Source organism: Mesocricetus auratus, unplaced genomic scaffold, assembly GCF_017639785.1.
Source record: "Mesocricetus auratus isolate SY011 unplaced genomic scaffold, BCM_Maur_2.0 Super-Scaffold_100022, whole genome shotgun sequence".
NCBI lineage: Eukaryota > Metazoa > Chordata > Mammalia > Rodentia > Cricetidae > Mesocricetus > Mesocricetus auratus.
In genome coordinates, this window is record NW_024429203.1 from 36,598,971 (window position 1) to 36,615,918 (window position 16,948).

Consider the following 16,948-nt stretch of genomic DNA (forward strand, 5'->3'; position numbering starts at 1 on the left):
CAGTAACTATGTCGTCTTCCAGAGCAGGAAGCAAGGCTGGCCTCAGGGCTGGCTGACTCTGTTATCCTTAATAGGATCGCTGGCTGTGCTCACTGAAGTTGTTAGATGATTTCAACAGCAGCATGGCAAAATGCTTTCTGTTAACAGGCTGGTGCTCAGCTGAAGGCTGTGACCACATATGGGGTCATATACCTGAATGTGTGAGTCGTGAAAGCCTCAGTAACCATACAGGGCTTCTGTCTGTGCGACAATCAAAATTACTTCAAAACAAACCTCTACTGGATGAGGCATTTCTAGTGGCGCTCACCCGTGTTGGAGCCTGCAACTTCACTGACGGCTTGGTTCCAAACACACAACACAAACATGTTGCTCTGTGCAACTGTGCAAGCCCTCACGACACACAGCATGAACAAGAGCCACCAGAAACACCTTTGCTCACACTGAGGACTGTTGTATGTTACCAATTGCAGGTTTGTTTGATTTTTACTGTTCATACAAAGTTTTCTGCTTTTATAGAAACATGTCATAATCACAAAAGAAATAGACAATATTTTTCCATAGTCACTCCTCAGTGTATAAGTATCAAATTAGAATATCTTTGAATTGTATTAGGTTAGAATGTTTGATTTCTAAGATTGCTGTTTGAATTCCTAGCTTGAGTGGCATTTTAAAAAATGTTACATGAATTTTGGTTTGGGATTAAGACAACACCTCTAGCAATTTGGAAAATGTCCCTGAATATACTTCTGCCATCAGTATTGCATATTTATACAAATATATTTTCAGCATTGAAATGCCAATCAACTCTGAAAAACACTGAAGATACTCTATTATCTATGGTGTCAAATATTTGACCAAGATTTAACTTTTTTTTTCAAGGCAGGGTTTCTTTGTGGCTTTGGAGGCTGTCCTGGAACTAGCTCTTGTAGACCAGGCTGGTCTCAAACTCACAGAGATCCACCTGCCTCTGCTGCCCGATTAAAGGCGTGCACCTCCACCACCCAGCAAGACTTAACTTTTTCTGTAAAAATGAACAAACTCACTCATCTCATCTTATGAAAGTTAGTATTAGCTTCTATCATATATACATATTATATGAACCTCAGGGCTGGAGAGATGGCTCAGTGGTTAAGAGCATTGACTGTTTTTCCAGAGGACCTGAGTTGAATTCCCAGCAACCACATGGTGGCTCACAACCATCTATAGTGGAACTTTATGCCCTCCTCTGGCATAAAGTTGTTCATGAAGACATAGCACTCATATACATAAAATAAATCTTTTAAAAATTATACATATATATATGAATTGTTTTAAGATAAATTTCTTTCTGGTTAGCTATCAGAATGGTGTTTGATTTGTACACCTATCATGTATACCTGGAGACACATAAAAAAATTTGAGGGTGAAAAGGAGTCATGAGTAGAAAGTTTCAGAAGCCCTGGGCTCATGGATACAGGACTGATTTTCTACAACAAAGCCATGCCTTTCTTTGGATCCCATTGGCACACAGTAGTTTAGAATGTCCCATCTCTAAAACAATCCCTGGCCAAGGAAATGGAATGATTGACTTAGAATCTAGTCTTGAGTCTATCCCAAGTTTCCCCACAAGCAGGATGTTGGAGATTTGAGAATTCAGAGTAACCTAAGATCATGACAAAGGGGCTGGAGAGATGGCTCAGAGATTAAGAGCACTGGCTGCTCTTCTAGAGGTCCTGAGTTCAATTCCCATGTCCAGCAACCACACGGTGACTCACAACCATGTGTAATGAGATCTGGTGCCCTCTTCTGGCCTGCAGGCATACATGCAGACAGAACACCATATACATAATAAATAAATAAACCTTTTAAAATTATGGCAGAATGAATTACAGTGGCTGACTGTAGCTATGATGAGCTAGAGTCAGTTTTCACATGGAGATGAGGTTGGTCTGTCCACAATCTGTGACCAGTAGTAGGGCTCAGGTGCGGGTCCCGATCGGGATCAGGGCAGTGTGTGTAACCAGTCTTGGGAACTCTCTTTGCTGGGCATACAAACCAGAGGACCCTCTGCTTTCACAGAATTCCTGAAAGGATGGGAGTCTGTTCTTGGAAGTGCCTGAGCTGGGATCCAAAGCTATTTTGGTAGCAGCAGACGTTGTATATTTATGAGCAGGATATGTTTATGAGCTCAAAGATGTTCCTGCATGACTTTACATCCTGAGCTTGTCACCCATCCATGGAAGAGAAAAAGAGGCATTACACCATTGGGTGGCTAACAGGAGGAAGAACGCACCATTGGTCACAAGAAGAACCTGGAGGAAGCAAAAAAATTGTGAAAAATGTCACTGGGTTTGGAGCCCGGGGACTGCTGCTACTAGCCCATCCTTTTATTTGTTTGGCTGCTTTTTGTTTTTGCTTAAGAAAGTCTCATGCAGTTCAGGCTGGCTGTGGTGGCTTGAATGGGACAGCCCCCCCTACGTCTCAGGAATGTGATTACCTGGCACCTGTTGGTAGCTATTTGGGGGAGAATTAGAAGGTGTAGTCTTATGGGAAGAAGTATGACACGGGGGTCATGCTTTGAGGTTTCAAAAGACTCACATCATTTCCAGCGTTTTCTGTTTCTGCTTGCGGTTCCAGGTGTGAGTCTGGGCTTCTGCTTCTTCCTCGGCTGCCCGTACTCTGCCACCATGGATCCTAACTGTCAAAATAAACCCTGAACAAACTCTACCAGACCCATAACAACGAACTTCCTGTTCCCCCAAGCCTTGCTGGGATACCCCACCCCTTAGTTGAAAATACAGCAATTTACCCCCCCCCCCCCACTGCCTCTGCTTAACTCGGTCACCCATTATTACCCACATCCCAATAGCCAGGGCAAGGCGGTTTCTAGAGATAAATAGGCCTTGTCTGGATGCGGAAAGTAGAGACCACAGACTCTCATGTGGCTCTCTGAAGCTGTGTTTAACTTTCCAGTCACCAGACCTCCAAGTGTCCCCTTCCCCATTCGCTGGTAACTCTTCTCCAACAGGAGGGTGCCTGCCCCTCACTGTTTGAAAGAAATTCTCCTCTGTGAAGTCAGACCCAGGATCTCTTTCTGCTGCCTCGGAAATCTGACACAAACCCCTTTGGAGCCCACGGCCAAGATAAGTTGCCTTGGCTATGGTGTTCTATCACAGATAGAAAAGTAACTAAGACTCTGGCCTCACATGTTGGATGACCTTGGATTTCTGAACCTCCTCCCTTTGCTTCCTTGTTTGGGCACATGCTGGGGATCAGACTTGGGCCTGCTAGGCAAACGCTCTACCAACTGAACTACATCCCAAACCCGGGTCTGTCACTCTTGTCGGGAGTGATGGAAAGCCTCGGCTGTAAAACTAGGATCATGCAAAGTTAGAGCAGGCTCTGCTCAAAACCGCTCTCCGTGGGCCCCACAAAGGAGATACACACATGTCAATGTCCCACTATAGCCTGCCTCCTCTCGATGGAGTGGACACCAGGAGGAGGGGGAGGCAATGCATACATTGAGCCCCAGCAGCTGCATTTCACTTCTCATTACCCAGTCTTCCTTCGCAAACCCCAAGTGTCCCCTACCCTCATGCAGGCACCTCTTTCCCACATCCGTGTCTGCCCTTCACTGTTTCGAAACAGTCTTTTCTGTTGAGGTCCCACGGGTCTCTTTTCTACCTTCTGTCTCTTTATGCAATCTCAGAAATCTAACCAGGAGAATGGATTAGATTCACCCGAAGTCCTTCAGGAGCCACCATTATCAAGATCTGGTCTGGGAGTGCTGTGGCAGCGTTAGGGGTAACTGGTTCTCAGGCGGAGTTGGACTTCCTAGTGGCAGGCTGTCGTTGTGAGGAGGCTGCCTCTTCTCTCACGCCCTTGGCAGTGTCCGCCCTACCCCTGCTGTCTCTCTGCAGCCTGCTATTATCTCTCAAGGTCACCTGAGACTTGGAGCCTGGGAGCTAATTCCTTCCCCCAAATACTGCACATTGTTCTGTGGGCACTGAGAGTCCTGAAGGCTGGGCACCTCTCCTAGAGGTTAGAATCAGATCAGTGAGTAGTTTAGGTGACTGGGCCATCTACCAAGGCAGAGGAAACTGGATACCCTCTTCTCTGTCACCCTCAGCTCACCATGCCCTGGATCTTCATAGCACACGCACAAGGGCACACTCAACAGGGACTCACAGCCCTTCCCCGGCAGATTCCCCAAGGCAGCACCTGGGAGAGCCCTCTCCTCTTCCTCAGCCTCTTTTTCATCCACTGGCCCCACCAAAGCTCAGAATAGAGTGTAGCACAACACACAGAAGCCAAACCACATTTCCTCTTGCTTCAATTAAGCCTCTCGCTGCTTTCGTTATCTTTGGAGCTTGTTTTCTAGAAGCAGAGCTGGTGTTTTGTGTGCAAGTGGTTGGTTAAGGAATACTCCAGAAGGCAAAGAGGTGGTTTATGGGTCTGCATCCCAAGAAGCCCCAGGCAGAACAGCCCCCTCAGAGCTCCCCCCTACCTCCAGAAAGTCAGGGGAGCCTGACTTCCACGGAGTATGGCATCAGGCATGGGATGAGGGATACTGGGGGTAGAAACCCCCATGCATTCTCCTCTCTGTGCCTCTACACACAGTTCTAGTAGCTTGGAAAGTCTGGGCAAGCATGTACCACCTTAGGGGAAGGACTGCCATGGAGCTGTGAACAGGCTGAAAGGGTCTAAGTGTCACCAAGCATCACCTAGAGGTCTCCTAGCCCTGGTTCTTATCCTATAGTCGAGGGGAGACTGAGTCTGAGAGAGGACACAGAGCAACAGAGGAGGCTGGGAAAGCTACTGTGAGCCACTGCCTTTCCAGGGTCAGTCCCTACAAAATCCAAGCTGAGGAGAGTCCCTCCACCTATCCCTCCCCAGGAGACAATCCCACCTCCAGACACAGCCCACTTTCAAATGCCCCAAATAAGCTTTGCTGGGAAGACAGCAAAGGGCTGGAAATGGGGGGGGGCATCGTGTAGCTACTGTGTGAGCCTCATCTCCCACGGCCCTTATCTCCCGACCCAGCTGCAAACTTGATGTATTTATTTGCTCTGATGTGTGTAAGGGGGTGGGGCTCCATCCACCCCACGAGTCTGCCAGCACTGGGAGAAAGTGACCTTCCTGCAGATGGCTGTCACTAGCCAAGTGGGGGCCACAGGGAGGTGAGGACTGCTATAAATCCCTTCAGCCTGCCACCAAGGGGTGACCCCGACAGGGTAGAGGGCATTGCTGAGGGAGCTTGGGAACATGGGGATAGAACCACCTAGATTCTACATGGACTGGACTCAGGAAAGGGGGCAATAAGAAGGGAAGAGAGGTGGTAAGGGAGCAGAAAGGGGGTGGAGGGGGCAAAAGCCTGTTCTGGGAGTCAGCACGCAGGCTTCTCCACTGAGAAGGGAGGTGGGTGTCTCACTGTGTTGTGCTGCTGTTTTGCTAAAGGTTGGCATTTGGTTAATCCTTAGGAGTTAGGCAGTACTTATTATCACCCTTAATTTTAATGCAATCGTACAGTTTTAGACAAGCAGACAAACAAACTCCATTTCACACTGGTCTTACCACACTGGTCTAACTGGCTGGCCTTTCGGACATTTTTTTGTGGTTAGCTAGCTGGCTTTTGTAATCAGCCTGGCTATCTAGTTGGGGATATTTATAACATGTATGAACTGCATTGTACTCCAGGCAGCTGGTCTTGGAGAGAATTCCTTTGAGCTGAGTTTAAGGAAGTTCCTTGAGCCAAGACTAAAGGAATTTTCCCCCTCATTTGACAAAAAACACATTTTGTACGGTTAGATAGGAACTTCCAAACTTCCTGGTTTTTTTTTGTTTGTTTTGTGTGTGTGTGTGTGTGTGTGTGTGTGTGTGTGTGTGTGTATGTGTATGTGTGTGTTAATGATGTGGAGAGTGAGTGGAAATTTTAAAACTATCCGCAGACATCTTCCTCACTCAGGCCCAGTGTGTCTGGAGCTGACATATGGATTCAGTCACAAAAGCAAATGGTAGTCCCATCTACCGTTCCAGAGCTCCAGGTTCAGCATGGCCCTTGTGTGGGACTTCGGGTTATGCTGAGGGGGAATGTGTCCCAAGATCTCACACGTATCTTCTTTCATTCTCTCCAGATGTCCCCATCCCCACAGAAGGCTGACAGTCCCATGGCCACTTCTTAGTTGTAACTGGAGATAGGCCTCTCCAGAGACTGCTCATCCCTAACAGGAGAGGGAAACTGTGGACAGCCGACAGAAATCATTACTGCGACTTCCGACTGTCTCAACAGCTAGCTGTACTCCCTAAATACAGCTGTATATGAAGGAAACAGTCCTCTTAGAGGTCACTGATCTGAAGAGTCCCAGAGAAGGCACAACACGATGTGCATTGCCACTTCAGTTGGAGGAACATGAAAGCAGGGAAAATTTATCTTAAAGATTCCTCAGGGGGCAGCAGAAATGAAACAAAAAGAAGTTTCTCTCAAGACACTGCCCTAAAATCTTGAAGAATTAGAATTAGGATGAACTTGAGCAGTGGGACCAGGTTGAGGGAGACAGGGGCTTCAAAGGGCACTTCTCATTACCTGAGATTGGACCATCAGGAAGCCACACCCAAGCTCAGGCCAGGTACCCGGTGCAGTGCGGAGGGAAGGGGACATTTATAAATGGTGCTGGCCTAAACATGGGCTCCCTGTGGGGTCAGTTCTACTTCTGCCATAGGCAGGAGAGCTGACCTTGAACAAGACATTGACCTTGCTGTTCCTGGTGTTCACTGGCCGGAGGAAGGCAGCGGTATAATGAAATAGTGTATCTGGAAGGAGGCAATGAAGCGACCTGTCCCATGGCTAACGTGTGTCTGCTGGGAGACTTCTCACCAGGATGTCTGGGCTCCTGGCCCGAGTGAGATCTGCACGCGCCTCAGTCCCTCCCACGATTGGTGGGACTTGGTCCCACTGGGGTTGTGAGCTGCAATAGAGGATCATCTAATCGCTTCTAAAAGATGATCCCAGAAAAGGGATCCAGCATGCACTGGGATGTTTCTCAGAAGGTTCAAGGACTTCTTGGTTGCTAAAAAAAAAAAAACCCGCAGACCTGGAGACTAAAAGAGTGATCCACTCTGCTTCTAACTAGATCCCCAGCCTTCATTCCAAATGTGAGCCTTAGTCTGGTCTAACCCCACGCCTTACCATCTACCCTCAGCTGGACTGTAGGTCAAGTCCTCCCCCTCGACAGCTAGCTTAGCCACCCCCTAACCTGGCCCAGGCCTCATTCTCCCATAGTATTCATCTAATTTCACTGATTATCCAGCATTCCCCAAACTGAGATCACATGCTTCCACATTTGCAGGCTTGCTGGGCCTGTGTCCCTGCTGGGCTTATAGTTACTTAATATTGATGACAGGTAGACCTTTAAAGAATTCCATGTTAGTGCCACTCTGAGCGACTGTACTTCAGAGATCAGCAAGACTGGTAACATCATTTCTGATAGGTGTTCAGGTAAATATAAAAAGCTCAACATTTAAAAATTCTTCTCCATGGGTCAGCTGCCTAAAGCTGTCTCCTGTAGTCCCAGAAGAATACACAGCACACTTCCAAGGGTTGGTATATAGTTTAAGCCTAGGATAGCAACCCCAGGAATGCTGTGCACAATGGCCTGCCAAACAGCAACCTCTGGCCAGACACGTGGGCTGTGGCGCCCTCTGCTGACAGAATATGGGAATAGTGTGTGCTTGGCTTCTTTTCTATCTGGGCTGGTTCAGGGTCCTGACAGTGCATCACATCCAGGGACCCTAGCCGTGCCATTCCTTTAATGGAGAATAAAGACACAATGTGAGACAGAAACCTTGAATTCAGAGCTGGATAAACCTGGTATGTGGTGAGCAGGGAGACTCTCAAGATTTAGGAGATCTGCTGAGAGGCTAGACTTTGACGGTGGATGGAGTATATGACAGCAGGCACCTGGGTAGTGTTTGAGTGTTGTGCAGATTGGAGAAACATGGTTGGGGCTGGGCTAAAGGAGACTTTCAAGGAACAGTCACATGACATGAACTAGCTAGTCTTTGGTTCCCAAAAGAGGGGCTGGGCTAGAGATGGCCAAATGGCCCCAGGAAGCCTGCTCTCTATCCCAGGTCTTTCTCCCACGGGGTGTGCAAGGAACACAGAGACAACCACTGCTCAGAGGCTACGAGACTCTTACTGACTCCTGCAGACCCAGGCCCTCTCCCCCAACATAGTGTGTATTAATATTAGTATTTTGCTAAGGTTTGCTGTTGGTTTTCTTATAAATTGGCAACTCTCAACTTGTTTGTTTGTGAAATAAGACCTTAAGATAGGGAAACTGAACTTCTCATTGAACCTATCAAAGACCTCATAGAGTAAAAATATAATATACATTACCTCACAAAGGAGCTGCCTGGGAATCAGGGTGTTAACAGCCACATCATGGCCACTGGCTGCCAAGAACCGAATTCCAGTGTCCTAACTTGTAGGGCTTGGCGGTTGCTGGTGGTGTTAGGGTAAATCTTGACATAATTTTTAAAAAATGGCACATGCAGCATATTTAAACTTTGATGTTTTTTGGTCAAAGTGAGAGATTAAAAAGCTCCAGGAGTGGGACTTGGGGTATAACGATGTTACTGGTGGTGCACGTCTTTAATCCCAGCACTCAAGAGGCAGGGGCAGGTGGATCTCTGTGAGTTTGAGGCTAGCTTGGTCTACAGAATGAGTTCCAGGACTGGCAGGGATACATGGAGAAATCCTATCTTAAAAAATCAAAAACAAAACAAAAATTCATATATAAGAGCAGACAGATAAGACGGGGCTTTCCTTCCTCCCTTGTCATTAATCTGTGTCAGCTGCAACTGAAGACAGCCAGCCTGGAGGAGCTGGGACTCAGTGGGCCCTGTTTAGTTCAGGGATAGGCTGAGGACGAGGTATGAGACATGGCCCCAACACTGCCTTGCCTGTACAGCCAGGCTAGGGCCTTAGCCTCTTTTCCTCTCCATCCTCAGCCCCACCCAGAACCAGAGCTCTAATGGATTGCTGTCGGAGCCCAGCTTCACCATGGTAGGAATGGACTTCTACAGGATGCCTTCAAACATCAGGATGGGTCAGAGTTGTGGGCTTGCAGGCATCACCCACTTGAGAGAGGAGACCACCAACCTGTCAAGACCAGACCTCTGGGCTCTCTGGGAAATTCCCTTGGAGCAGGAAGCAGGGAATGGGTCAGGGTAAGGAGGCAGCAACACCAGCAACAGTTCAGATAACCGTAGGGAACAGCTGACCTTCAAGATGATCATAAGGTTGGGGACCAAAGACTTGGCATGAGAGCTAGGGTCCAAGGGTGAGGATGCTTCTTATTTGCGGCTCCAGCAAGCTGCCCCCCACTCTGAAAGCCCAGGATGATAGAGCTGGCTGGAGACTTGGAGATAAAAATGCAGGCCAGCCAGCTCATTTCACAGAACAGTAGAGCTCTGGCCTTTTCCTAATCATATTCAACATACACAGCCAGTGCTTTCTCTACTTCCCTTTGATGGGGAGATGGTCTGTGACAGCAGTGATGCTCAGAATTGAGCAGATAGCATCGCTCGGAGAACCAGTTAATGCTGCAGGCCCTACTCCAGACAGCCTCATTCGGGGGACCTCAGTAAAGTCACCTTCCCAAAGCTCTCAATGCAAGTATCCTACTGGGTGTCCCTTGGAAGGGCTGAGTGCAAGGGTGTTAGGTGGCCTGATGAACAAAGCACAAAGCTAGAAGGGTCAGGCTGTAGAAAGGGACATGGATGGAGCAAGAGCTTCTAGCTCTCTCCTGCTAGGACGCCCCTTTGGAATGAAGTGGGTTTTTGTTTTGTTTGTTTTTTGTTTTTGTTTTTTTTTTTTACATGAACACAGTTGGTCTCCGGATAGTGAGAGCTGGGAGAACCCAAATTCATGAAGGGCAGTTTGGTTTGAAAGGCACTTTGGGTGCCCAGGGGGCTGCTGGTATAGTGTAAGGACAGTGGTTCTCAACCTGTGGGTCACGACCATGGGCTCCTGATTGTCTTAGAAACTGAGACACCGCTCAGCAGCAAGGTTACAGTTATGGCTGGGGGTTCCTAAGACCACCAGAAATGTGTGTTCTGCAACGGTCACAGCGTGCAGGTTGAGGACCTCTGCCTGAGGGTGTTATTCGTATGAGCTATCAGCAGATCGCTTGGGACTTTCTGATTGAGCATCAGGGAAGAGCTGCAAGGCCACCGTGGTAGTGGTGGGTGAGGTGCCTGGGGCCATATGAGGGCCAATCAATGAGCCCAGAGGCCATGCCTTCTCTACTCAAGTCTTCCTGATTCTGGCTTCTAGAGGGAGCGTCTAGGTCTGGGGTGCCTTTGACGTCTGCTGCAGGAATTTTAGAGAAAGAGTGTTTGGTTCCAGTGTTTGGCACCTATTCTGAACTAAGTTCTGTATTGGAGACCAGGACCTGGGAATGTGGTGAAGGGTGGGGCCTAGCTCAAGGACGCCCCTCCCCCTGTGGCTCCCAGCTAAGCCAGGCATCCCTTTGTGTCAGCTCTGCTCGGAGGCCTTTTTGGCCAAGCTCTGGCCAGGGAGAGTAGAGTTGCCTTCTGACCCGGCTGGGGCACACCCTTCTGACAGTCCTTCCATGTAGGTGCTCAGAGCCTGAAGGTATTGAGCAAGCTGGGTGGGAGCCGAGGAGGAGGTCTGCGGGCTCAGATAGCGGCCATACCTCTTCAAGCCCTCTTGCCGGTTGCTGCGGTATGCAGTCAGCAATTCTAGGAAGCTCACATTGTGGAGGGCCAAGAGGCGGGCCTCAGCGGGAGGCAGGACACTAGCCTGAACTAGGGGCTGCAGGGAAGAGAAGCACTGCAAGCTACTGAAGGGGTAGACATGCTGGGCCAGCTGTGGCCCCGGGGAGACCTCGAGGAGGCAGCACAAGTCTCGCATGGCCAGCACAGCGGCCAGGGCACTCCGTTCACTCATGTTCCTCGCCAGGTAGGTCTTGGCCAGGTTCCTGAGTCTGAAGCTGCTGGCACCGGGTATGCGTTCCTGAATGAGGGGCAACACAGCCAGGAAGCCGGAGATGGCATCCTGGAATTCCCACAGCTTGTTAATATCATCCAAGGCCTTGAAGAAGATGGGGAGCTGAGGCCCCCACAGCTTGGAGCAGGCCAAGATGGGACGCTGCGCGGAGGTGAGGAAGCTGAGGAAGTGCTGCAGTCCAACCTCCAGGGAGACTGTCTTCGAGTAGACACTGCAGGCCTCGGGCTCGATGAGTACTCGGAATTTGCTTTCCTGGTTCACTGCTGCCAGTTGGCTAATTTTCTGGGCTAGGCAGGAAAGAAGGGCAGGGTGAGGTTCCAGGGTTTAGGAGGCACCCAGGTGGGTGCAAGGGGTCAGACTGCTGACCCACTATCTAGAGAGCCCACCTGGAGGCCTGCCGGCAGGAACCAAATGGTGTTTGGACCGATGTAGTTCTTGCCTGGCTCTGATGGAAGGGGTCGGGGGCTCACTTGTGGGTAATATGGTTTCTCCTATCCCTCCTGCCCTCGAGTTTGCCCAATCCCAAGAACTCTGCCCCTTTTGAATTTTCTCAGCCTCCACCACCACCAGAGACCCCATCAGTCCCAACTGGATCAGAGCCCAGGATTGAAGACAGCAGTAATGGCCTGCGAACCCCCTAGGAGTATGGTCCAGAGCCTCCCCCTGAAGCCTACAGATGACTTTTTTTGTGTGTGCTCTCCAAATACCTGATGCTTCTGGCTGGTAGGCTGGCCACAATGGCAGGGCCCACAACTGTTAGCCAGGGCAAAGGGTCAGAGCTGAGGGGCCAGGGCAGGGATGACAGCAAGGAAGACAAGGGGCTTCCAGGAGGAGGAGTCACAACTCCCCGTGGCCTAGGTTCTGCAGACCTCCTTATGTAGTATCCATTTGTGGGCTGGGCCTGTTTGGGGAATGTGTGATCATAGTCAAAGTTCAAGTGTGGATTACTGGTCAGCAATGAGCTCACACACTGTTCCCAGCCTCTCTCTGTATAGAGAAGGTCTTGTCAGAAGCGAACCTATGGCATTACATGTCTCCCTCCTATGCCCAGGTTCCACTTCAGGCAGACATGGCAACATCAGGCATCCTAGGTGGGGTCAGAGTCCTCTGTCCACCTGTCTGCCATGGCCTGCCAATGCTAAGGGCTGGCTGGAGCCTTCCAGGTGTCTCTACCTGCACTTTCCCTGAGGACTCAGAGACTAAGATAAAAAAGAGATGGTGTAGCTCTTGGGGAACCCACTTTCACTGTCAATCTTGAGGTCAAAGAAGACCAGGGGCCTGTCTTCCACTCGGGGGTCAGCGAGGCTCTCCTCCGATGCTTTGAGGAAATTGGGGCCCTCCAGCTGGAGGCCACTGGACTCACTGCTGCTGTCTTCCAGCTCGTGGGAGGACTGCAACACACACAAAAAAAGCCAATAGGTCAGGAGTTCAGGGGCCTGAAGGACCTGCCGAGTGTGCACACATACAGGGAGACATAGGAATGTTACTAAGCTGGCACAGTAAGAGCATCTGTGTGCACCAGAGGGTAGATTAGACGGGATGCACAGATGGGCGTGCAGGTGTGAGCTGGCTCACGCACCTTAGGAAGGGAGGTGTGAAAGGGGAGACCATACAGGTGGGCATTATGTGTACAGACCTGAGTGCGGGATGCATGGGTGAGGGACATCAGCCTGTGCACAGTGTCGGCACAAGTGTGTGAAGCGTGAGACACAGTGGGGTGGGGCAAGCTGTGCCTGCTCGTGGAGGCTCAAGGAAGGGGCCAACGGCTCAGGTGTACAAGGACTGAGATATCTGCTCCTAATTTCACCTCTCTGAGCAGACTCGGAAGAAACAAATGGCACCGATGGGAACGAGATAGGAGCCACAACCCCAGGTGATTCTTTGGAAGGGGCAGGAGCCTGGCTTTCCTAGCCCTCAAAACCAGATTGACCCATGGTGCCTTTCAGTTTAGGGAAGGAAAGGACTACTTGGCTTCTTAAAGTCCATATCTAGGTGGACACACATTCACTGGCTGGGAGAGGGTCTGGGCGGGAGCGGCTTGGAGCCTCAGATCCTGGAGACTTGAACTCTCCGCATCCAGACCTCAGTTGCACTAAGGAGCCTTGGAGTTCCAAGATCCACCCCAGGCTTTCTAAGTGGCTCCACTCCCCAGCAGTGGCAAGGTTGTCATTGGGGAAACACCATTTTAAAGCCCTCAAGGATGGGAAGGGCTCTCTCTATCTCTGAGATTTTCCCAAGGAGTGAGAGTGTCTGAGGATAATACAGTCACTCAACAGCACAGCCTGTAAATGTTCTTTAATGTCACTTTGGACTTTGGACAGGGCCCAATGGGAGGTGGGGAACTGCTGGGACAGAGCTTAGACAAGGTCCCGGGTCTGTCTTCCTACGGACTGCTCTGGTTGTCAATGGAGTTATCACTTAGGGCTGAGGCCTCTATTCACCGTGACCTCCAGCTAATGCCCCTGGCTTGAGAGAAAGCTAAATGTTGTCCTGGTTGTTGTTTTGTTAACAAGCTAGAGGTATCTGAGAAGGGGGAACTACAATTGAGGAAATGCCTCCATAAGACTGTCCTTAGGCAACCTGTGGGGTATTTTCTTAATGAATGATATGGGAGGGCAAAGCCCACTGTGGGTGGTGCCTCCCCCTAGGCAGGTGGTCTTGGGGTATATAAGAAAGCAGACGAGCAAGTCAGTGAGTAGCATCCTCCATGGATTCTGCATCAGTCTCTGCCTTGAGTTCCTGCCCTGGCTTCCCTGGATGACAGACTAAAAGCTGCAGCCTGAAATAAACCATTTCCTGCCCAAGTTGCTTTTGGCCATGGTGTTTATCACCCATCCTTCTAAAACACCTGCTTTGCACAAACCTCCAGCCAAGAGAAGTCATATTGTTCACCAGAAAGCAAGCCAGGGCTGGGTTTTCCTATAGGAGGCTGCTTTTCACTCAACTTACATTTTGAAGTCCTGCGCCAAGCACCCCAACTTCTTCCTAGCCTGCCTTACACGCAGAGACCCTACATTGCTTGCCTTCCCTGTTAGGGCCTTTCTGGAGGTGTCCTCCGAGTTGCTAGCTGAGAGCAGAGGACTCAGTCCTCTTTCCCGTGGAAGAATTGGTCATTTTCTGTCTGTGGCTTCCAGTGTCTGTTCCTCTGTTCAGGGTTTCTGTCTGTAGGTCCCAGTGTCCATCCTCACACGTGGACTTGCGGGCAGAGCTGAGCCACCCTGGCCATGTCTTTCCCTGCTCTGGGAATGTTCACTCTTGCCAATCTTTGAAGAGCCGGCTCACTAGCCCAGTCGATTCTGCTGCCACTGGCATGACACACAGGCTTCATCTTCCTTGGTCTTCTTCTAGCTTCAAACATTACTTCAAAAGCCCCTTTGTGGTTCCAGGTGCTTCAACCTGACTCCTGGCATTGACTTCCATCTCCTTCTGGTGGTGTCCCTTTATGCCTCAAAGGCAATCTTCCAGAGCAGGACACCTGGAGTGCCACTCAGCTGGACCTTTTGGTTAGCACCTTCATCTCCACACGACATGGCAGGAAGCCTCATTTCTAAGTCTGCCTTCTCTGAGAAAACCTGTGGGTGTCTCATTAACAAGATGCCTCCTCCCTTTCCTCTGTGCTGTGACAGAGGAAAGGCTGGGTCTATCTTTTAGCCTGTACACAGCCCTGCCCCCCCCCATCTCTGAGAACGGCCATGCACTATGGCAGAGGCTGGTTTCTCTGGAACACTGTGTACTTAAGCTAGGCAGCTGTAAACTCCTTATTCGCCTCTTCTCTTAACTCCCAAACAACCTGGCAGGAGAGCATCACTTAAACAAGACATTTCTAAAGAGGAGAGCCTACAGGGAGGGAAGACAGAGCATCTGGCACCAGCATCTTTTCCTCCTGGCTCAGCAAGGGAGCCTCCGGTCACATTTGCAGCCCTAACGCCTCCATCTTATTCCAAAAACCAGAACAGGGTGTGAAGGAGGACAGGGGGAGACAGGCAGGCAGGCAGGCAGACAGACAGACAGACAGACAGGTGCTGGTGGGGGAAAGGGAAGTGGGCACAGAAGGGAATAGGGTTGAGGAAAAGAGAGGTTGGTCCAGGAGTGAGAACAGCAAAGGGAAGGGCAAAATACTTCAAGAAACCGTGGAGTGATGATGAGAGCCCAAGGGATGGGATGGGGAACCTAAGCGTCATTGTGGGCTATAAGCTCTCTTTCCTTCCCTGTTCCCAGGCAGAGGCAAGAGCCAGCCTTTCTTGTCCCTCTTGTATCACACCCTCTGTGTAAATGCCACTTTCTTTAAAACAAAAGAACATTCCTCTCACCTAGATGCGTAATCAAATCCCCCAACTCAGTGGTACTTGATTTTGCCAGGCTTGAGTGGCATAAAAAGTTCTGGAAGTCCAGGCTGCACATGGAACAGTTCAATTACAGTTTAAGGGAGTAGGACCCAGAAATCTGCAATTGTTTAAACCCCTCAGTGCATAGCCAGGCTTGAAAACCCTGGGTCTACATAGGGGTTCATTCCATGCTTGATCATCAGCTGAACAGACACATGCCAAACCCTTTAGGAAGCTGGCACACAGCTTGAAGGAGCCATCTAGAATCTTCCATCAATGTCCAGTGGGAGTTGTGATCCTGGGGAACTCCCTCAGCACTCAAGCTTCAGATACAGCTGGCCTCAGTTTAGCAAGACACATGCATCTCTGGGGTTTACAGACAAAAAGTCCTAGCTCTTGCAGTCTTGAAGGCCTTGGAGACACAACAAAGGTATTAGGGAACCAATCCATCTGTAATTGGCTGCTATGACCCTTCTGCCCGCTGCTCCAGCCCTTCTGCAGGCAGTTCCGCTCTTAGGCAAACAGGTCCTAGCTTCTGAGCCAAGCGCCTGACTCACATTCTCTGATATGCACACTCATCGGAGCCATGGCTGCATCTCTGCACCAGCGGCTGCCCATGGGCCTCCCTTCCTCTGTCAATCATCATTTCTAGGCCTATCACAGCCTGTCCCCTTAGCCAGACGCCTTCCTCTGTCACAAATATGGGTGAGAGTACCTAACTCTTCTGCTGTGACTCCTCAGACAGTGGCCCTGGCTAGGTGCAGGGCTTGCCCACCCTTCCAGGGTTTAAACAACAGTTCTTATCTCATGGACTCTACAAGAGACTAGGACTTGCCTTCTGCTCCTAATCTGTGACCCTGCTGTAAGGGCAAGCTCTTCCAATGCATTCCTCCTTGCTCAGTCTCTCTCCTCAGACAAAGCTGCAGGTCACGCTGGGGCCTACCCCCACTGGCTCACTAGGAAAAGCTATCATCCAAACAAGCCAGTACTACAAAACAGCCCCTCATTGAAAGGCAGAACAAAGGCCCCACAGCAAGGCTATCTGGCTGGGTAGCCTGGAGCACTGTCCCTCCCTCCAAACTGCAGAGTGGGTATTTGTGGGGAGGTATGCTACAGTGCCTCAGAGGTTTGGGAGGGTCCTAGAAGATGGGAGTGAAATGCGTGAGAGGACTTAGTTTATTTTTTAAGTTTGGGACTCTCGTAATGGTTACTCTTTTACCTATATACACAAAAGAGGTAGACTCTACTTCTGCTCACTCTGCACAGTGAACAATGCCCTCTAGCTGGTAACCTCCTCCTAAGTTGAAATATGTCTCCCTCCTCCCTTGGTGACCTGGGTACCCCCAAAGATAGTGGAGTTGGAACCCTATTCCTCTTCCCATCTGCTGCTACGCTGCTTGTGGCATCTCCCGGGCTCAACCCTGCACAACATCCAGGGAAACTGCTGGAATGCTTTTCTCCACCGTTCCTTCCTAGGTTTCCACCTCCATCCATGGGCAGTAGTTTGAACTTTATCAAAGATGATGCGCTAGAAAGAAATGTCTGGGTAACAGAAGAATATAGGCCACGGGAAGGCAAGGACCAAATTTTGGCTGGAGGTGAGAAATAAGGC

General features: G+C 49.9%; 1 protein-coding gene across 3 annotated transcripts in view; it reads right to left on the bottom strand.

Annotated features, from left to right (window-relative positions):
- Window positions 1-7,770: 7,770 nt before the first annotated feature.
- Window positions 7,771-16,948, bottom strand: part of Pml (PML nuclear body scaffold) — a 36,172-nt gene continuing 26,994 nt past the window's right edge. Inside the window, exons 8-9 of one of the 3 annotated variants that reach the window (XM_013112978.3) lie at window positions 12,252-12,402; window positions 7,771-11,298 (exon numbers count right to left, since the gene is read on the bottom strand). In XM_013112978.3, the coding sequence (XP_012968432.1) occupies window positions 10,517-11,298; window positions 12,252-12,402 (933 nt within the window). In that variant the 3' untranslated portion in view covers window positions 7,771-10,516. The remainder of the gene's footprint in view (window positions 11,299-12,251; window positions 12,403-16,948) is intronic. The other 2 variants (XM_013112979.3, XM_021226872.2) reach the window with 2 other exon arrangements.